Here is a 22,102-nt window from a genome sequence, read left to right as displayed (position 1 = left end):
CCATGTATTAAGTCCAGATGACTCAACAATCCTCAGTTCTGAGTGAATTATGTTAACTTTGTAGGAGAACATGTTTGTTCACCATTCAAGTATAAAGTGCCTGCTAATCCCTAAAGATGATGAGTATTACGTTATGGATAAAATGTGTAGATAATGTGGGGTTTTTTTTATCTTTTTCAAAAACAACAAATTTTTTAATTTGCTCATTTGGTGAGTTCATTGGATTATTATTATTATAGTTTAATAATCTAATGATTAGATTAATAGGATCTGTGACTTTTTTTTTCCAGTAAACATAATATCATGCATTTTGATGGATATCTGCTTTTACTTTCTTCGCTCCTTTGGCCTTGTATTCCTAGAATAGCAGGTCACAGCTTTTAAGTTTACTTCTCCTTGTCTTTGTCAGCTTTTTTGGATGAGATGCTGTGTTTTTTTCAGAAGGCAGCTTTCACTGGAAATGAAGAGGGCAATGAATTTATAGGTGCAGTGAACATAGCAGTAGGTTCTAATTACACTTACAACTTAAAGCATTCAATTTTTTTGTAATGGGATTGCTTAGGGGTTTGAAAAATGTGTACAGTTACAAGGAAAAAATGTGCTGGTATAAACCAGCAAGTCTATATACCTGCAGCTGTGTGAGGTGAGAAGATGTCTGAAGTATGCAGAAATTTCAGAGTCAAAAAAGGATCTTCAAATACAATCACTATCTTTTCGGTTGGCTAAAAAGAAGCATATGTTTGTGTGAATGTTCAGCAGAAAATTACTGAGCAGTTTAAAGGGAATAGTAATTTTTTAGTAACTTTAATTCCTGAAATGAATATTCCATATCAGTCCAAGGAGTATTTTGGGGGAAATTCATTATGCCATATAAATGGCATATTTATATGAATATATTTATGGATCTAGACCTTAAATAGTAATAACATAAATTTATTTTTGTTACATTAATTGACATGTTACACTAATATGATATTTTATAGGTTAGTTTTTTCGCACAAGCTGCCTTCTTTGCTAAAGTTGATTTGGACATCTTGCAATTTAAACTATTTTTAGAGTTTTGTATTTGAGAAAGCTCTCTCATGAAACTGCCAGTACTAGCCTTAGAATTTAACCTGTTTGGCAGAACTGCATTGGTCTGCACCTCTCTTGAAAGACTTTCTGACCTGTGAAATAGACATTAGTAAGTAGCTAATATTTCTGTTTTATTTATTTATTAATTATTATTACTTTTTTTTTCCCCTCCTGTTTAGGGGGATTACTGAAGCTCGTTTTGTTTATGTCTTTGTTCTTGGCATAGTCTTCAGTGGTACCAAAGACGTGCTGAAGTCACAGGTTATTTCATCAGACTCTGCCGTGAAGAATACAGGATTATGGGAAGTATATAGTGGATTGGTTCTATTAGCAGCTCTTCTATTTAGACCTCACAATTTACCAGTCTTGGTGTTTTGTCTGTTGATTCAGACAATGATGACAAAATATATCTGGAGACCTTTGAAATTTGATGCAGCACAGATTACTGTCATGCACTACTGGTTTGGCCAAGCTTTCTTCTATTTTCAGGTAAGCTGAATACTCTTTGTTACAGGGGTGGGAGGGAGAATAGTTTTTGAAAGAAACGTTCATTGTGAGTAAAACACCAGCTAAATCTCAAAAAAAAAAAGAAAAAAAAAAAGGATTTACTGAGTTCTCAGAAGCGCTTAGTTTCTAACTGTATTACTAATGTTTGGTTTTCAGAATAGGGGAAAGATCACTTATCCGCAGTACAGATTTCCAAAAGTGTTAAAAATATCAGATACCTATACCAGGGGTAATTTTGGTCTGTTAGTGGGCCTCCTTAGTACTGTTCTGGTAATAATAAATATAAGAATTTCAGCTGAGTTGATTAATACCAATAAAGGGCAGATGTCTTTTGTCCCTGATTCTTGAGGCTTATGAAACCTTTGGTAGCATCACAATAGGTCTACATACAGTTTACGACTGAAGGGAACTTCTGTGACAAGGTAATGTCTCTTACGAGAATCAGAACTAATTGCCATTCTTATTGTATCGAATGGTATCTTCATTCCTGAGGAGGCTTACTAATTTCAATAATGTTGTCTCTGCATTGCAAATAAGGTTGCAATTCCACAGACTTTCCTTAATATTGAAGCTGGAGAGGTTCTCTCCACTTCTAATAACACTGAAAACTTACTGTAGCAGACTGTCTTAGGAGGGCATTTGTTAAACTGGAAATTGGGTTGTTTATGGTTTAGGAAGAGAGGCTTTCTGATTTGTTGCAAAATGTCAAGGCGAGACCTGTGTTGGCTTTACTTCTAAGTCATGTCTGAGGATGTTAAAGGCCTAGTCAAGCTTAGGGTCCTTTGCTACTCTGTTTCTGATCCTGTTAGTACTTCACCAAGGATTGGCTTGACTTTTCTCTGAGAGTACCTGTGAAGACAGGGAATTGCTGGTGGGGATCAGATCATCATGATTCGTTCCTTCCTACCCAGTTTTACTGCTCGGAGGACATAACACTTCCTGGTTGAATAGCTCTTGCATGGCTTGAATGTTACTGTTTAGGCAGTCAGGCCTTAGTTTGGCTGTCAAGAGGCTGAAGGCAGGGCCTCTCAGTACTAAGGTACAAAGCAAAAGTAGCTGCCATAAGTTTAATGGTGGGTAGGCTAGCAATAAAATCCAGGCTGTGAAAAAGGGACTAACAAAGAATGGCTTGAATGTTTTCATAAAGCACCCATTTTCAGCGATTTTGTATTCTTGGTACAGTTATCTGCTGATTTCAAAGAACCACCAGATTACAGAAAGTGCCTCTGGACATCATTCAGTCCAGCCTCCACCATCTAACAGGTCAGCCACGTCAGGTGTCCAGTCCGATTTTAGTTACGTACAAGGACAAAGACTGTGCAACCTCTCTGGACAGTTGATAGCAGCACTTGAGCACCCTAGCCAGTAAAAAACCTTTTCCTGGTGTTTAAACAGAACTGCTTGTACTTCAGTTTGTGTGCATTGCTTTTCCTGCTTTCAGTAGTCACTACTGAGTGACTGAGGAGGTCAAAGTCTGGCTACATTTTCTTTACTTCCCCTCAGCAGGTATTTATACACATTATTATGATCCCTGCTGAGCTTTCTCCTCTTGAGGGTTAACAGACCAGCTTGTTCAGATAGATGACATATGCTTTGTACCCATCATGATCTCTATGGTGCTTCTGTAGACTTTCTGTGCTCCATCCATGTCTGCTCTGTGCTGGGGAGCCCAGCAGCCCAGATGTGATCTCACTGTAGAGGGAATGGAGGATCTCGCTCAATTGACTCATGCAGTCCCAGATACTGTGTCTTTACACAAAGGGCGCATGTATAGACAACATGGTGCCCACCAAGACCCCATGTGCATCTCTACTAAGCTGCTTTCCGTATGCCTAGCCCCTAGCCTGACCCAAAGCGTGGAGTTTTTTTCATCCCCAAGTGCCAGATTTGACATCTCATTTGAACTTCATGAGTTTGTTGTCAGCTCACTCTCTAGCTTCTCTGAATGGTATCAGACCCACCTGGTGTATCTGGTATACCACTCCTCCCAGTTCTGCATAGTGTGCATACTTGCTGAGGTGGCACTCTGCCCTAGTGTCAAGGCCTGTGGTTGTTCGCTAGTGACTGGCCTTCAGGTGGACTTTGTCCTGCTGATCACAACCCCATGAGCCTGGCATTTGAGCAGGTTTCAATCCACCTCACTGTCGACTTTCCTAATCTGGACTGCATTAGTTTGCCTGTGAGGATGTTACGGGAGAGGTGTTGAAGCCTCCTTGTAAGGTGAAAGTGCTCAGCTTCAGTATTGACCTGTGTTAAGCCTGCCTAGGTACCAGCTAGTCATTTGTTTACTACTTCTGAAGTGAGTGATACCTATGCTTGAGTGCTAGGGAAGAGATGTCAAGAAAGCACAACTGTATTATAAGGCATGATGTTCACTGCTGGCATAGATGTAAATGTCTTCCCTGACTTTCCTTCCTCAAGTTTTGTGGTTCAGCAGAGTGGTGGAGCTACCACTATTAAACTGGCTGGGTTCACAGTGATGCTAGGTTTTTAGTTTCCAGACAGGCATAAAGATCTAATGTGGCATACAAAAATGATAGCAGGTCTATGATTGAAATACAGAAATGAAAAAAGCACTGAAATTTGTTGTTGATGTACATGAGACTGGATACTAAATTTAAACTGTGCTAGCTAAATGAGCCAGGAGAAGACAAATATAAACTAAATCTAAAATCTTTTCATCTGGAAATATGAGAGATTTAGAGAACTACTTTTTGCACATGTCCTGGTGTGATTATGAGAAGAATGAGACTTCTTGCCCATGTTGCTGAGCCTTTATTAAATTTTGGTTGGCAAGAGGGTATGCAATGACAAAAAAAAGTCACTCTGTCTTGCTAAGTATTGAATGTAAGTGATGGCCTTTCGAATATGATAGTGAGTAAAAATAGCCTTGTTCAGGATAGCATATTTAATGAATGAGGCAGTGTTCTGTCAAAAAAAATATTGTAGTGTCCTGAAAGACTTTATGGAAGTACAGCTGTGAAAATCCTGTGTACAGAGTAAGCAAGGTGCATAGGAAGAAATACAATTTTCCATTAATCAGTTGGTATAGTTGATGAAAGTGTGTGTGTGGGGGGAAATAAAGTGCCTGGGTGTGGAATCTAATATTTTGATCTTAAGTAGAAGTAGAAAGAAAACCAAAGTAAGTATGGATTGAAATCATGTGCCTTGAACTTACACTTGGTTTTGCATTCCATGCTTCATCTGTGCTAGGACCCTGAGTGCATCTCCTGTCTAGGAGCTTAGTTTAGTGGAGTTCAAGGTGATCTCCTTCCCTGAGAGGAGCTGTTGGGAGAAAAGCTAGAAAGAAGGGCCTGGCCCTGCTGTTCTGTGAGACCTGCCTTTAATGTGGTGCTTTACTGCCTGAGCTGTGTCACAGATGTAGGCAGGGATGTTTGTGCCTGTCTCTTACCCTCTTGATCCTGATCTGGACTTGGACATGGTGTCTGGGCTTTCTGGCCTAATGTGGAATCTGCCGTGTCACTACAGACTTGCTGTGTAACCCTTGGACTGAGTCTGGCCCTGATCACTGTCTGTGGATCCAGCTGTGACCTGAGCATGCCACTTAGCATTCCCAGTACTCCTGACTTACTGCTCTCACTTGCTTTGTTTTCACGCTCATTTCCCATCTAACCTTCCCATGCAGAACCAGCTTGCGCTTGCTGCTTTCTGACAATGTGAACTTAAAAGGCAAATTTATTAAACAGTTTTAATTTGGGAATACTAGACATAAATTTGTATTTCCAGCCCTTCATCAAGACTTGTGAATGGTAAGCAGTGGAAAAGGTTACTCACACAGTTTGTGCAATCTTCACACTTGGAGGTTTTCAGAGCTTGAGTAGCTAAGGTCATGTGTTACTTATGTGGAGCTGGATACAATCACTTTGGTTTTTAGGCTTGTTTTAGTAGTTAGGATCTTTGCATTATTTATTGTTTTGTCTAATTCAATGAAGAGAAGCAAAGTTAAAAATATTTGGCTATTGTCAAAAAACTGTGAAATTAATACATTTAGTCAGAATGCCACTTATTTGTCAGGACGTTACTGCAAGCTTGAGAACCTCTTGATGAATTTTTCAGCAAGATTGAATGATTGATTGCTTTATCCTAAGCTCTGTGTTGTTCACATCTCATAACTCATCAGTCACTTCCCAGAAGTATATTATATCTTTAGGATTGCTATGTACCCTTCAAATACATGTGCCCTAGAATATATGCCTAGAATATATGCCACATACTATGTGCCCTAGAAATAAATATCTTGGTTGTTTCTCTTGACTATAGCAGATCCTAAAAAAATTGTTGATGTAAATATGTCTTAAAATACTTTTGTTACTATGTGAAAGCTCATAAATGAACAAAAATTCCAGGTATTTATTTATTAGTCTTGTGGGGTTTTGTTTCCATCCTTAGAGCAGTATATCTGCAGAAGAGGAGAAAAAAAATAGCTTCTCAAAATATTTAAGACTTGCTTATACTCTGTTAATTTTAATTACTGGAGGAGAACAGAATAGGTTTGTACATTTTCAGAATAATTTGTATCCAATTCATCTTGCCTTTATGTAAAGAGAAAGACTGAGTGACATTTCGAAGTGGTTGATAGCTTTCTCTTGTTATGATTTCAAAGCGCTGTAGGATAACCTAGTTTGGAGAGGACCTCGGCAGGACCACAGCTCAATCCCATTCTCAGGGGTCATACCAGGTTGCTCAGGGTCTTGAAACCTCCAACAGTAGAGACAGCAGAATTGTCTCCTTTTTATTTTTTTCAAATTATTCCACTTTTTTTTTTTCTGCTTAAATTATTTGTTTCACGTAACTAAATTCCTCAATCTGTGCTTGTTCATAGGGTTCCAGTTACTAGAAAGACAAAAAATTATGTGTGAAAGTGCGGTAACAGTCTGCTATGCTAAATCAGTTTTAAACAAGCCAGAAGCATGTCATTTTTGTCTTGCACCTCTGTACTTCTCAGTTCAGTGAGAGTCATTGAGATACTGCTCATTTTCAGTGAGTGATGTGTTATCAGCAACATTTTCAGAAAAATCATTGCAGCTTTGGAGAGGGTTTTATATTGTTTCATTACTGTCTATGGAGGGATTTTCCTTTGTTTCTGTAGCAAATATGCTGGGTAATTTCTTTAGCCAGTGTTCCTATATTTGTGCTTCATTGGTCTAGGTGATGATGGATTATCATGGAAAGCTTTTATGCAATAGTGCATTGTCTCCTGTCACTTTCTGCCCTTACCACAATAAGCTATTAGACCATTGAAATACTTGAGTGATACTTTAAAATAAAAGCAGACACTCTGAATTGACATTTTTGTATTGTGTGGAGTATTAGAAGTTACAAGCTACTAAAATTCAGATCAAATGTATGAACTAGTCTTGGAGAAAAATATCTAACATGAAGAAAAAATGCTGCTGACTGCTCAGCAGGGCTCTTTCAATAGTAGCTTTGGAGCTGGGTGAGAGTGAAGTGTTTGGACACTTAACATACAGTGTGGTCAGAGTTGTAAGTGTGTGGATTCAAGTGAGTACATCTTTGTTTTTCCTTGTTCTACAGCTATATCACATTAAAAAATGTCAGACATAGGTGGCGTGAGCCCTGTGTGAAAGGAAGTTCAGAAGGTGGAAAGCACTACTTCTTCATCTGGTTCCTTCCTCTGTCCTCACTACTTTCCAGAGGAGAGTACATCTTTTTGCCCTTTTGTGCAGGACCAGTGACATGCACTTCTAGTTGCTGTATTATTCTTGCTCCTTCTCACATGCAGTGAGATGTGGAGTTGCCCCGAGGTACCATGGATCAACCATGTACATGTCCAGGAAGAGCAAACGATGTGAAAAGACCTTTCAGCTCTTCATAAGATGAGGAGGATTGCCTGATGTCTCAGCTTTTCTACTCTGCATGCATTATACTGAGAAGAAGGAGAGAAGAGAAAATAAATAGGTGTGGTGGGGGAAAGACCTGTTACTTTGGACAAGGACTGGGAGAAAAGAGGCAGGTTCTCTCTCTACCTGTCCCTGGCAAACTTACTTGTTGAAGAGCAGAACCCTGCCGTGCTCTCAAAGGGTTGCACTTGACCTTTCTGCTCTTGCCTTGTCCTCAGTCTGTACGCCTTAAACCTGAGGAGGAGCTTTGCTTTACAGCTTTCTTTTCCAGTCTCAACTTACAGGTACTAAGGCACAGATCAGCTTTTACTTCAGTGGCTCATTATAGTTATTTGCTCTGCTCCTGTCATTGCTGAACATTACACTAAACGTATAACAATAATGTGTTACACTGGTGCAGTGTAACAGTCACAACAGTGGTGCATGGTGAAGGTCAAAATGAGGAAGACTGACATTCATAAGTCAAGATCTTTTTGCTGTATGGTGTGTTGGTAAAATCCATAGCCTACTGCCTTCTTACAGCTTTAGTATCCTCTTACATTCTGGGGAGATCTTCATGGTAGGATTCACAGGGAAAGTACTGGTGATGAGCTCTGAATTGTTCTGTCATCATGGATGGTCTTTTTCTCCTTAGTTGTTAGAGCTATTTCAGAAACAGGTTTTCCTGTCCCTCATGGCTAGTTACTTACGTAGTTGAAAAAGCTATCTGGTCTTCGTGCTTCCTGGTGTGCTCTGGATTTTGTGGGCAACCCAGACATGTATTTGATCAGAAGACTTCCTTGCTGGGATATCTTGGTGGTTCAAGACTGCTCATTAAGGTGGGAGGAGATCAGGTTGGAGGGAAAGGGGGAGCTGCCACTCCTTATATGCTTTGCTGAGACTGGATGTGAGGGGTCTTGGTGGTTACAGCACTTAGTTTTGTGTTGGTCTGGAATTCTGTAGGGGGGAAAAAGGAGAGTTTGATGGCTGTTAGAATACCAGTGCTGTAGAAACTGATCAGCTTCCCCAGATATGGCAAGAATATATGAGAGCTTTCACACTAGTCTGAGGAAACCTATCTTTGACCTGCTACGAAATATTCTGCCTTAATCACAGGATGTGTTTTCTGCTTTAGGTATTTGAATAAAGTTAAATACTTAGGCATTTTCATTAGAAAATACTTCCTTCAATTTTATATTATCCTTTGTTACTTTGTGGTCTTTGTCACTGGAAAAAGAAAACTAGGTAAAACATACAAGTCTTGGACAGCTGTTAATACTTTCATTACTGTATGTTCCTTCTGTTTTTCTCTTTCTATATTTTAAATTTCCTTTATTGATGATTCAGTCTATCTAGGCTGACTTTTGGTCTGTTTCAATGCAAATGTGGTATAGAGTCTTGGAAAGCAGAAATGTCTCTGAATTTGTAAGCCTTAATCTGGCTGCATGCAGCAGCTTGTGTCATAGGGCAGGCGGGCAGTGTAGTGTTCTTCTACAGGTCTAAATTGGAGCCCTTCTGTCTCTAACAGCAGGAAATATTAATCTCCTGGTATAATTTTGGGCAACAAGCCTAAAATCTTGGGTTTGAACCATGCGTGATGAAAAACCCATTTTTAATTTCATTACTGTGACTGAAATCAGCAGGAGTAGCTGCTTGCTTTAAACTCTTTTCTTGGATGTAATTTATTAAACAATAGCCATGTTAATTTGCACGCAAAATGAGACAAATGAAAGATCATGCTGTTTATGCCCTTACTGGTCTGTAAATCCTCAATAAAAGCTCTTGTTTGGTAAGCTGCTTTACTGAAATTCTGATGTAAAGAATATGGCTGTATTGTAAAGTGGCTTAAAGAGTAAGTGTTCAGCTGGTACAATAATTTATATTATTATAAGTATTCTAAATGTTTCTTCAGAGGTATTTGAAGCTTACTTTTTTATTCCTGTTTTCAGGGAAATTCAAATGGCATTGCTACTGTGGATGTTTCAGCAGGTTTTGTGGGACTAGAAAGCTACGTGGAAATACCAGCAATCTTTCTTACAGCATTTGCGACATATGCAGGACCCTTGCTTTGGGCCATTCATCTGCTGTGCTACTTGAGTTCTGAAGTTAGCAGGTAATCATGTTTTGTATTAAAGTAATACTCCTCTCTGTGTCCTGCACATACAAATGCATCCATATAGTGTATTCCTTCCCAAACAAATAGTGTTGGTCACATAATGTTCTTCCTTGGGAGTTAGTTGTCTGGTAAGAAAATGCATGGGGTTTGGGTTTAGTTTGGTTTTTTTTTTTTTTTTGTATGAGTTTCCATCAGCTGACTCTTCCAGCTCCTTTTTCTCTGCAGAAGTTTTGCACTGGGGATATGTGTTTTACTAACTTTGTTTCTTAATGAGTTCTCAGTTTGCTGTGCTAAGTTACTTACAATTTTATTATGTTTTGTTGTAACAGCATGTGCTGCCTAAAAACATTCTTCTTGGAACCTACTAAGTAGGAGACCTGAAAAGGACTTTTTAAAGTAATAGAACAGAATTCAAACTTAACTAATGGGCTGTTCTTTGAATGTCTGTCCTTGTTTGGCATAGTGACATACGTTTTTGCGTTTGACATGTCTTATCGATAAATCAGATTTATTGTATGTTACTGGTTATTGCAGTCATTTGTAGCTAAAATATTCATACTTTTTAGTATCTTGTGTGGTGGGTTGGTTAACGGAAAATTAATTAGTGCATTTGAAATTTTAAGAACACATAATTGGAAAATACTCATGTAACTTAGCGTGTGCATGTAAAATCCAGTTGGACTCTCTGATATTGCATTTAACTCATCTTCCAGGACATTCAAAGTGAGATGCAATATGTTATAATAGAGGAGTTGTAAATTCCTTACTGTATAATAGCAATGCAAAAAGTTTATGTATTTTAACAGATGTAACATTTGACAGTGACTAAGTTCATACCATCCCAGAGTCTTTTCTGTGTTATCTGTGGAATATAAATGTACTTTTTCTTTTTTTTTTCTTTTTTTCTTTTTTTCTTTTTTTTTTTTTTTTAATGGGGGACAAAAATTTTGCAGCAGGCTTGGCAGGTGGGACTTCAGAAGTATTTATTTTGTCATAGCTCTTTCACACATGGTCATCCTCTTTAAACCTCTGACTTAGCTTTATCTGCAGAGTGTCACCCAGTCTCATCCTGTGAGTGCTTTTTGTTTTCTGTTTTCTCTTCTCTGTATGCCTTTTTTGTTCTGGGCTATACCTACACTGTGAACTTGTGTTGGCAAGTGTGCATCCAACAGAAGTGTAACGGAGATTTGACCCCCAGCTGACCAAGCTGGATAGACTTGTTGGAGGTTTTTGAGCCAGGAAGATCCTATTCTAATAGGCTGAATTCCTGCATAGTCATTGTGTCCATTGTTCCATATTAACAAGCACCTTTTAGCAGGTAGAGTTACTGTTCACCTTAATTCACCAATTTGCCTGTCTGCCATATTGCTCTCTAAAGATGTCTGTCTCTCTCTGCTTCGTCACAGTGGAGTTATGCAGCCCAGTGCTGGGTCATTGTGTTGCTCTAGTAATGCATTCCATAATGTAGATTAAGACAAACTGTAGAATATTAGCTCTTAGTCTGAGGCTACCTACCATAGAGTCATCTTTGCTCTTACATAGATTGGTACTGTCTGAGTGCTGGTCTTTATCTATAATGCCTTTGAAACCCATCACTTTCTCTGTTCATTCTGATATTTTTTTTGCTTCAGAAGAGTACATGTGAAATACACTAAATACTTATGTCTGGATTTGTATTACCACAGAAACCCCTTCCTTGAATTTTCCTGTCTGGTGACTTGACACCAAACTCAGTATTAAATCCCTGTTTCTAGTGCTCCTAAGTTTAGATTTAGTTACTGCTTTGCTCCATCAATGCATCTTCCCAGTATTAAAGCTCTTAAGTTTTTCTCCGTTCTTTCAAATCTCTTTAAAGAGACCTATCATATATCTCATATAAAGCCCTACCTCTTGTCTTCTAGTAAATACGTGACCCGTGGCCCAGGGTATTACGTACATTCTATTAATCTACTGTTTTCTCCAACTCCTTTATACCTCTGTCATGCTTTGTTTAAAATAGTGCTAGACAGTTTCACTGGTAACATGTTCCCATGTTGTTGTCTATTTTTTTTTTTAGCAGTCCTGCTTTCCATTCTTTGTTATTACATTGAAGATGCCTTGGAACTAGAATTTTTTGCTTGTGCTTAGGGGGCTCTGAGGACAGAGGAGTAAACTGCCTCAGTGCCATTGTCTGGGAAGGGAGAAGGAAAGAGTAAGACCACCCATAATATTTTTAAAAAGCTGAAGTTTTAATGTTGTTTAAACCTTAGGCTGCAGACTGTGATGAACACTAACATACAATGAAAAGAAAATGATACCATACAGCATGTTTTTTCAGTGCTCTACTAACAAAATATTAAAGAACTTTAACAAAATCTTTAAGTCTCTGCACTTGTTTAGCACTGTTTCAAATAATGTGCCTCTGTAGTCATGTTGGTTGTTCTGATGTTTTCTTGATTGGATTTTTGCAGATTAAAAGCTCAGCTAGTAGTGTTGCCAGGTACAGTGCTCATTTAAACTGCTCTCAGGTGGGTAGCTGTGACCTGTAATACCCACATCACTTATGTAAGTAGATTCCATCAAGCAGCTTGTGTCTGTAGCCTTTTTAAAGTTCATTTGGGTCAACTGGTAAGGTTCTTTCCTCTATGGAACAGTACATAACTCTGGACTGGAATCTCTGTAGCCATTGGAACTTCTTTAAATTGGTGTGTGATGGTGCTCAGAACTTGGTCTGTACACTTTTTATTTTACTCTTCTGTTTTGTTGTTGCTGCCCAAATTACTTTGTTATTCCTTGAAGCCAAAGCTGAAACTGAAGAAGGCAGAGGTTCAGCTGCTTTGTGTGTTTTCTTAAATGTATAGGAGACCGAAATTTTAAAGTTGTGGAAGCTTTTGAATGTTCTTCATAAAGGATTCTTATTCAGTGATTTATAAACAATATGCCTTGGTCAGTGAAATTCAGCCCCTTTTTCAATATGGTCTTGAATGCAAGAATCCAGTCTTCCTCCAGATAGGAAGGTCTAATCCAGCTGCCAGCTCCTCCAAAGGGAGTATGCTGAGTAGATCTCATTAGATAACCACAGGATGTTGTCAGGATTCCTGAGCCATCCTGGTACAGTCTTAGCAGAATGGGCGTGCCCAGAACTGCTCAGCAGTGCCATTCTTGACAAAGTCCCTTGCATCCTGCAGCCTATTTTAGTACTGTTTCATCTGAGGAAGTTGACCTGGACAGGGAAGCCTGACTTCATTGCTAACTGCTTTTGTTTATTCCAGACACTTAGCAGAGCTCGTGTAATTCATAGCTGCATCAGCTGGGTTGGCTTACTGGAGCTTCTTGCTGGATTTTTTAGAAGCTAAGCTCTACTGGGGCATATTTTCCTAGGGGCAAGTATATATGTGTATCCTTCCTTCTCTCTGCACTTCACATTTTTGGAATCACAGAATAATTGAGTCTGGAGTCCAACCCTCCTGTCCAAAGGAGGGTCAACCAGAGCAGGTTCATCGGGGCCATGTTTAGGTGGTTTTTGAGCATCTCCAAGGGTGGACACTCCAGGGTCTCCTTGGGCAACCTGTTCCAGTGTATGACAACCCCCTCAGCAAACCAGCTGTTTTCTGATGTTTAAGGGGAATTTGTTATATTTCAGTTTGTGTTCATTGCCTTTCATCCTTTCACTGGGCAACACTGAGAAGAGTCTAGGTACATCGTCTTATTTCTGCCCATTAAATGTTTATGAACACTGGTGAGATCCCTAATGGGCCTTCTCTTCTCAAGGTTTAACAATCCTTGCTTTCTCAGCCTCTCATTTTATTCAGATGCTCCAGTCCCTTCCTTGTCTTTGTGACCTTTCAGTGAACTTGCTCATACAGCCATGTCTGCCTTCTACTTTGGAGCCTAGAACTGGATCCACAATCCCAGATGTGATCTCACCACTGCTCAGCAGGCAGGAAAAATCACCTTCCGCAGTCTGATGGTTCTTCTTTTCCCATGACAGCTGGGTTGGTTCAGGGGAACATTGCTTGCTCATGATCAATTTGTCATCCACCAGGAACAACCTATGTCCTTCTCTGCCAAACTGTTTTTCAGATAGCCCCAAGCCTGTCCTACTTAATGGAATTTTTCTTCCACAGGTGCAGGATTTGGCCTTTGCTAAACTTACTGAGTTTCTTGGCAGATGATTTCTGCAGCCTCTTGGGGTGCCTCTGAGTGGCAGCAGACCCATCTACTCTATCAACCACTCCTCCCAGTTCTGCATAGCATGCATACTTGCTGAGGGGGCACTCTGCCCCATCGTCCAGGTCGTTAATAAAGATGTTAACGAGTATCAGGCTCAGTGTCAAGCCCTGTGGTTGTTTGCTAGTGACTGGCCTTCAGATGGCCTTTGTCCTGCTGATCACAGCCCTGTGACCGTGGCATTTGAGCAGGTTTCAGTCCAACTCACTGTCCACTTTCCTAACCTTAACTGCATTAGTTTGCCTGGGAGGTTGTTATGGAAGAAGGTGTTAAAAGCCTCCTTGTAAGGTTAAAGTGCATTAGATGCATGCAGCTGATGTACCTTTGACCAATATAGTAAAATGGAGTAGAAGATAACTAGGTTTTGAAATAATACATTTGCTGTGGAAATGTAGTTGCTAACTCCTTAAACAATTTGCTTCCATCTGATCAAACACGTGGAACTATGAAATATTCTTCTCATATGGAAAGGTAAATATGTTTCTAAAATAATTAAGTGGCTTGTGATAGACTGTAACATGGGTATTACTGCCACTTTTAGTCCTTCAGGCTCTCCTGAGAAACTTGGCAGCTTAAATGTGATGGGATTTGCACAGACAGAAATAGAAAGAACAACTCTCTGGCTTCAGTCTCCATGGAAACTGTGCAATAACTCTTGAAACTATTTTTGAGACAGAGTACTGATTAAACGGATGTCTGAACTTAACCAAGTATTCTGTGTGTGACTTGCATAAATTCCATACAGCACCTGATTCATGTAAAGGGTAATTTTTACAGTGGCCACTATTGCTCTGATCTGAAGTAGAATTTTGGATTTTGGGATCCTTATGATCAGGAAAAGGGCCATGTTTTTTGATAATCTGACCTATATTATGTGACCTCACTGTGCAGTATGCTCCAGATGGATTCAGTTTTCAAGCTCCCACCCAAACAAAATTGTCATGTGGGTGATGTTCACAGTGTTGTGTAATTACCACTCTTTAGCTAGGCATTGTGCTAGTTTTCAGATTTCTAGCACATTGAAATCTGTGTCTTAATTGGTTTAATGAGTCAAGTGTCAGGATGAACTGGTGGACATTTCCTAGCATTAGAAGACTGCATGCTCATTAGATTTTCTTCATTAGCTATCAATAGTTTTAACAGTGCTTTGATGTTAGCAAATTGCTTTCAGGTATTGAAAACAGCAGTTATGCCCAACAGAAGGATGTTAGTAGTTGACAGACTTGTTATGTTGTGACTTAATTTAGAATGCTGGCACAGCAAGCTTAAGTTTTGCTGCAAATTCTTTTATAATGCTGATCTAAACAGAATTAGGAAGGCATGCTAGCTAAGGGAATTTCCGCAATCAGCATCAGCTTTTGCCATCTTCAACCTAATGTTTTTGATTCATAGGGTCCCCCATTCACAGTCGATGTTAATACATTAATTCTTTTTCTTCCTGCCATAGCCTGTCTGAAAATACTGAACCCTTCAATATTTTACCAAGTAATTTTTAATTCTGGTTTCACCCATTCTCTCTTAATTAATTTGGTTAATTAAAGCTGCAAAAATGTTTGCAACTATGACTATACTGCTGCTTTCTCCAGAATGGTAATATCTCTTACCTATTGTGTTTGGTAGTCGTCCCTTTCTCTAAATAAATAAACAAAATTAAAAAAAGGTATAAAAGAAGGTACCTACCTTTTGTTGATGTGCATGGAAATCTGGAAGTGATTTGATAAAACTAGAATGGAGTTTTTATTTCGACAAGCTGGAAGAGCATTTTACTCAGGTATTTCTTGATATGCAGTCATTGCAGTGATGGCTGGAGATATCTCTTATATGTTGTTAGTGCTGTCTCTTTATTCATTCCTTTGTCATGCTGGTGAGACACTGACTTTTCCTATGAGGATTCTTTTAGGCAGCCATGGCTTCTACTACTGATGAGTATTTTCTTAATGAAAAGTGATCCAACTAAGTAGGATTGCCTGCAGTTGCCTCTACGCTATAAACAAATGACAAATTGCTTGAAAGCCATTTGCAAAATAAATGTCATCCTCTTGCTCCCTGGACCAACTACGCAGCTGTGTTATAGGAGCTGAAACACTTTCTATTTAAATGTTAGGGAAAGTTCTGTGCACAAAATTTATAAATGCACAGATTTGGGCTGGGTTAGGTTATTTTTGCTTTGTGTAGATAGAAGTAAGCATCTGAACAGATTTGGAACTTCAAAAGTTATAATCTAATTTTTTGGTAGAATTGGCATATCCAGTTCCAATGAGGCTTATTTTCTCATAATGACTGATAACCCTAATTGAGAATTTGTGGTCCAATGTGCTTGCTACTACCCAAATGCATTGTAGAGTTGGCCATGCAGCTTTTAAATGGTCTTTTTGATGCTGTGTACTGCCATTACTATGAGATTTGTTCTCACCAATGGAACTGCTGGTTTAAGTAGAGGCCACTTTAAGTAAGCATGTCAGAAATGCTTTTTAATTTTTAAATTTTCTATCACTTTGTGGGTAGTCTTGCACTGAAAGGAAAGATTTCTGATTTTTTTTTTTTTTTTTTTATTTCTGCCCAAGCTCTAATTTGAGGGGTTTATGGTTCTTTCCATAGAGGCGCTTTCATCCTCTCTCATGCATGGGTATTCCCCATCTCTTTCATGTTGCAGGCTTTTCTGACCTCTCACATGTGTGCTTCCCACCTCTTGCACATGTGCTTCCCCTCCTTGAGGTGCTTTACTCTCTCTCATGGGCTTCCCCACTTTTGCTCTTTCCTTTTCCATGCGCTTCTGTACCTCTCATGCTTGGGCCCCTTTGCAAGCATTCTTCTCTCGTCCCGTGCTTGTCCATGCGCTTTCCTCCTCAAACGCTTCCTTCCTCACACTCACCCCCCTCACAATCACACATCATGCTTTTCCTCTCTCTCATGCATACTTTCTCCCTCTTCGCTGTGCTTTCTCATTCTCATGCACACACTCTCCCCGCCTTGTTTGTGCTTTCTCCCCTACTCACTTGCACATCCACCTTCTCTTACACACTTCTCCCATTCTCAAATGCATTTCCATCTTCTTTCATGTGTTCTCTCCCTTTCTTCATGCCTGATTCCCTCTCCTTTGTACTCATCCCCTGGCTGGCATGCTTCCATCTCTTTTGTGTGCTCCTCCCCTCCTTTGTGTGTTCCCCTCTTACATGCATCTCTCCCCCCATCGCTGCTTACCCTCTCACACATGCACTCTCCTCCCTGCGCATGCGTGCTTCTCCTCAAGTGTTCTCTTACGTGCTTTGTCTCTCCCTTGCTTTCTTTCCTCCTTGTGCACTTTTGCTCTCATGTGTCTTTCTTGCATGCTCTTCTGTCTCTTGCTTTTCCTTTTTCTGTCTTCCCTTCCCTGTACAGATTTTCTCCTTTCGTGCATGCTTTCCCAGGTCTCACACGTTTTCCATCTCTCTCTCACACACTCAGATTCTCTCAAATTAAAATAACTTGCACTTTCCTTCTCTGTTGCATGCTCAATAGCTTACATCTCTCTCACCTTTTTTCTCTCGCCTGCCTCCTTTCTCTTGTACTTCCTTCCCTTATTCACTCTTTGCTGCTAACGTTCTCTCTCCTTTGTATGCTTTCCTGTGTCTGACAGACTTTTCCTTTCTTGCATGCAGTTTCCCTCTTTTAATCTTGCAGTCTCTCACTTGTGCTTTCTCCTTGCTAGATCTCTGTCCCTACTGTATCTACAGTTCTTCCTCTCAATCTGTAGAGCTTCCCCCACACAGACCCTATTTTCTGCTTGTCTTGGACCTGCTTTCCCTCCCTCTTAGATTTGCATTTTCCCTCTCTTGGGTTAATTCCTGTCTCTTGTATGCACTTTGCCTCTGTCTTTCAAGCTTTATTGAGTACCTTCTCACACACACCGGCTTTCTGCCTTCTCTCATCCCTCTTCATTCTATCTCTTCATTCCTCTTCCCTGTCTCTGGTGTCTGTGTCCAACTGCCTCTGAGCTTCTCCTCTCTTTCTCTGTACACCAGTATTTCCCTCTTTCTGACACACTTTTCCTGTGTGCCTTTTGCCTTTCTCTCTGATGTGCTTTGCCTGCCTTTATGTGCATCCTTATCAGTGATCTGGACTTTGGAATTGAGTGCACCCTCAGTAAATTTTCACACAGCACCAAGTTGGGTGGGAGTGTTGATCTGCTGGAGGGTAGGAAGGCTCTGCAGAGGGATCTGGGCAGGCTGGATCCATGGGCTGTGGCCAGTGGTATGAGGTTCAACAAGGCAAAGTGCCAGTTTCTGTACCTGGGCCACAACAACCCCATGCAATGCTCCAGGCTTGGGGAAGAGTGGCTGGAAAGCTGCTTGGTGGAAAAGGATCTGGGGGTGCTGATTGACAGAGCTGAACATGAGCAGCTTGTGCCCAGGCAGCCAAGAAGGCCAACAGCATCCTGACCTGTATCATCAATAGTGTGGCCAGCAGGACCAGGGCAGTGGTCATCCCCCTATACTTGGCACTGGTGGGTCTGCACCTCGAATCCTGTGTTCAGTTCTGGGCCCCTCACTACAAGAGAGACATTGAGGGGCTGGAGCAGGTCCAGAGAGGGGAAATGAAGCTGGTGAAGGGTCTGGAGCACAAGTGTGATGAGGAATGGCTGAGGGAGCTGGGATGGTGTGGAGAAAAGGAGGCTCAGGGAAGACCTTAAGGCTCCCTACATCTACTTGAATGGAGGTTGTAGCAAGATGGGTGTTGGTCTTTTCCCAAGGTAATGAGTGACATAACAAGAAGAAATAGCATCAAATTTAGACTGGATATTAGGAAACATTAGGACTTGATGATCTTAAGGGTCTTTTGCAACGTAAATGATTCTGTATGTTCCCTCTGTTATGCTTTCCCTACTCCCTAATGCTGCATGTTTTGCCTCCCTTGGCATTTAACCTGTCCTATGTACTGTGCCTCTCTGACGTGATTTTGTCTTCTGCTTACCCTCTTCCCTATCTCTTTCTGTCACTTTGCCTGTAACAATCTCTTTGCCTCTTGTGTGCACTTCCTTCCGTTTGTGTGCTTTCCCTCTTGCACACTTCCTCCCTCATGTGCATTTCTCTCTCTCGTGCATGTTCTTTATCATGTACATGTTGCCTCTCTTGCACACATTTTGCCTCCCACATATGCTTTACCTTTCATGTTCTCTGCCTCTCCCTTGCTTGCACTTTGCTTCTCATGTGTGCACTTTGCCTTTCTCCCTTTCTTGCATGCATATCTGCTTTGTACCTCTCTCCCTCACTTCTCAGTCTCTTGTGCTCATGCATTATTACCTTATGCATACAGGCTTTGCCTCTTGTGAACACTATTTGCACTCTTCCTCTCTGATACGCACTTTGCTGCTTTGTCTTACACACTTTGCTGCTGTTTTGTCAGTTTGGGCACTTTGCTCTCTCATTTTCTCTTGCTTCCCTGTCTCACGTTCTGTCCTCTCATGCATTTCCATCTCCCAGCTTTTCTCTCTTACTTGCACTGTCTTTCAGTCTCTCACTGTCCCCCTCTGTTGCACTCACTACCCCACTCTGCCCTGCCACAAATCTCTCACCACCACACCCCTCTCTCAGTCACGCCCCCAACCCCTTTGTATGTTCCATCTCACTCCCCATCTCTCTCTTCCTGCCCCCCCCCCCCGCCATCTTTCTCACAATCTTAAACACACTTTTCCTCTCTCTGATGTACTTTGCCTGTGACAGACTTTGCCCCCTCTTGGTTTCCTTACATTTTCTTGTGAGCATTCACTCTCTTGCAAGTTTCTTTTCCATTTTCTGTTTCTTCCCTGTTCTGCACTTTTCCCTGCCCCATCTCCCCATTGCTTTCTTTTTCTCTTGGTCTCACTTTCCCTAAGTATTTTTCTCTTCCCTACTTTCTTGGATGTGCTTTCCTTGTCTCAGGTGTGTGTTTTCTCTTTCTCTAGCACGTACCTGCTTTTGTGTTTTCCTCTTTTGCTTGCACTTTCCCAGTTATGCTCGGTCTTCTACTTGTGCTTTTCTTCCCTGAGTCTTGTGCTGTTCCTTGATACTTGTTGCTGTCCCACTCTCACATTTCCCTTTTCTCTTGCTTTCACTGTCTCTTGGGCTGTCTTTGCCTATGTCTCACATGATATTCCATCTCTGACAGATTTCCTCTTGTATGTGCTTGCCTTCTCATGCTTGTGGTTTCTTGCTTGTAACCTCGCTCTACTGTTCACATTTCACTCTTCCTTGTTCACTTCTTCCTTCTATTGCTTTCTCTCTCCTGAGCTTTCCATTTGTCTGACATGTTTTCCTGCTCTTTTGAATGTGCTTTGCTTTTCTCCTGGACATGCTTTCCCACTCTCTGGTAAACATTTCCGGATGCTTGTGCTTCTCTTTTCCCAAGGGAGACTTTCCTTGTCTCCCTTGTGCACTCACACTCCCTTGCATACCCTCTAGCATGTTTCTTCTGTCTGTCTCCCTTTTTCCCTCTCTTGCATGCTCTCTCCTCTCTTCCACACATACCTTACAGCTGACCCACCTCTCCTTGTACTTTACCTCCCTCTTTTGCGGTCGCTCTTGATCATGTGCTCTTCCTCTTTCTGCCACACCTTTCCTTTGTATGGCTTCACCTCACACACAGTTTGCCTCTTTCATGTGATTTGCCTCTTGGAGGGGTTTATTTCCTCTCTCCAATGCATTTTTCTTCTCTTGCCCTTTGCCCCTTGCTTGTCTTCCCTTTTGGACATGCCCTCCCCTCTACCCAGCCTCTTTTCCCATCTTTTCCACTCTTGTTCTGCCTCATTCTCCCTCTCCTTCTTTTTTTGCTACTGTCTGTCTTTTGTTTTCCCCATCTCTTGCATGCTTTTCTCCCTGAAACATCTTCTTCCTTGCAGGCACTTTCCCTCATCTGTTCTTTCAGTCTCTCTTTTGTGCTTTCTCCTGCCTGTGGCTCATTATCCCTCTCTATTGCACAACGCACTCTCCACTATCCCTACATTTACACTCTCATGCTTTCCTTTTCTCATGTGCTTGAACTGTCTTGCATGCCTTTCCTTTTGCATTCCCCTATCTCTTTTGCCTTTGCTTTCTGTCTTGCTTTCCCATTCTCTTTTTTTCCTCATATTGCATGCTTTCTCCCTGTTGACCAATTTTCATCTCTCCTGCTTGTAGCTTTCCTATTGCTTGTGCTTCCTTTACCTTGTGATTTTTCCTCCATTTCTTGCTCTAGCCCTTTCTAACCCTTGCTATCCACCTCTTTCACTTACTTTCCTATTCACTCTTATTCTTTCTCCCTCTCCCCCTTCTTTCTTTCTCCCTCTCAATTTACTTCTGCTTTCCCTCTCTATTCCTTTTGTTTTCACCTCTTCTTCTCACTACTCTCCTCATTTGCCCTCTCTGTCTTTCTGGCGCAGCTTTCTTCTGTATAATTTTTGTGCTCTCTTGCATAATTTATCAGTCACCTGCTTTCTTTTCTCTTGACCTTCTGTCTCACAGGTGCCCTTTCCCTGTCATGTGCACTTTTTATCTTTCTGTTGTTTCACAGTCTTGCATGTTTCATTTTTTCCTTCATTTTTTCCCTCTCTTCCCCCTCCCTCGCATGCTCTGTGTCACACAATCCCTTCCTCTCCTGCCTGTACTTTCCCTAACTCATCTTGAGCTTTTCCTTCCCCTTTTGTGCTATCCCTATCTCTCACCATCCTTCTTTCTTAGTGGCCTTCTTTTATCTTTCTCAACCTGTTGTCTGTCTTTCCACCCTCCAATTTCCTCCCTTGGTGTCTTTCTTCACCCTCCTTGCTTCTGCTTTTTCTCACACACTTTCCTCTTCCTCTTTCCCTCTCACATTTCCCCCTTTTGTCTTACATTTTTTGCCTCTCACAGATCCTCTTATGTCCATTGTCCCTCTCTCACCTCTCTCCCCTCTCTTGTGCGTTTTACTTTTCTTTACACTTCGCTCTCTTCACTCTCTAACCCTTTCTTTTATGCTTTCCCTCCCTTGGTGGTTTTCCATCTCTGGCACGTTTATCTAGTTTCTTGCATTTACTTTTCCTCTTGCTCATTCATGCTTGCAGTCTCTGGCTCATGCTTTCCCTACTTCTGTCACTTGTGATCTCTCTTTCTATTGCTTGCTAGCCCTACATCTTAGCATCCCTCTCTTTCTTTTGCTACCCCCCTTCTTTGTCTCTCTTGCCTTCCCAGCATTGCCTGAGGCATGCTTTCCCTCTCTCTCCTATGTGCTTGCTCTCTCCTCTTCCCTCTCTTAAGCTTTCCCCCTGTCTTGGCCACCTCATCTGAATGATGTGCCTCATCTCTTACTTGTGCTTTGCTTCTCTTGTGCACATGCTTCTCCTCTTTCAGATGCTTACCTGCTCTTGTGG

General features: G+C 41.0%; 1 protein-coding gene across 1 annotated transcript in view; it reads left to right on the top strand.

Moving 5' to 3' along the window:
* PIGG (phosphatidylinositol glycan anchor biosynthesis class G (EMM blood group)) overlaps positions 1-22,102 on the top strand; it is an 84,155-nt gene that overhangs the window by 45,217 nt on the left and 16,836 nt on the right. Inside the window, exons 11-12 of the mRNA XM_065662550.1 lie at positions 1,254-1,563; positions 9,392-9,555. Of these exons, the coding sequence (XP_065518622.1) occupies positions 1,254-1,563; positions 9,392-9,555 (474 nt within the window). The remainder of the gene's footprint in view (positions 1-1,253; positions 1,564-9,391; positions 9,556-22,102) is intronic.

This window comes from Lathamus discolor, chromosome Z (genome assembly GCF_037157495.1).
Source record: "Lathamus discolor isolate bLatDis1 chromosome Z, bLatDis1.hap1, whole genome shotgun sequence".
Lineage (NCBI taxonomy): Eukaryota > Metazoa > Chordata > Aves > Psittaciformes > Psittacidae > Lathamus > Lathamus discolor.
This window is presented reverse-complemented; position numbering and strand designations above follow the sequence as displayed.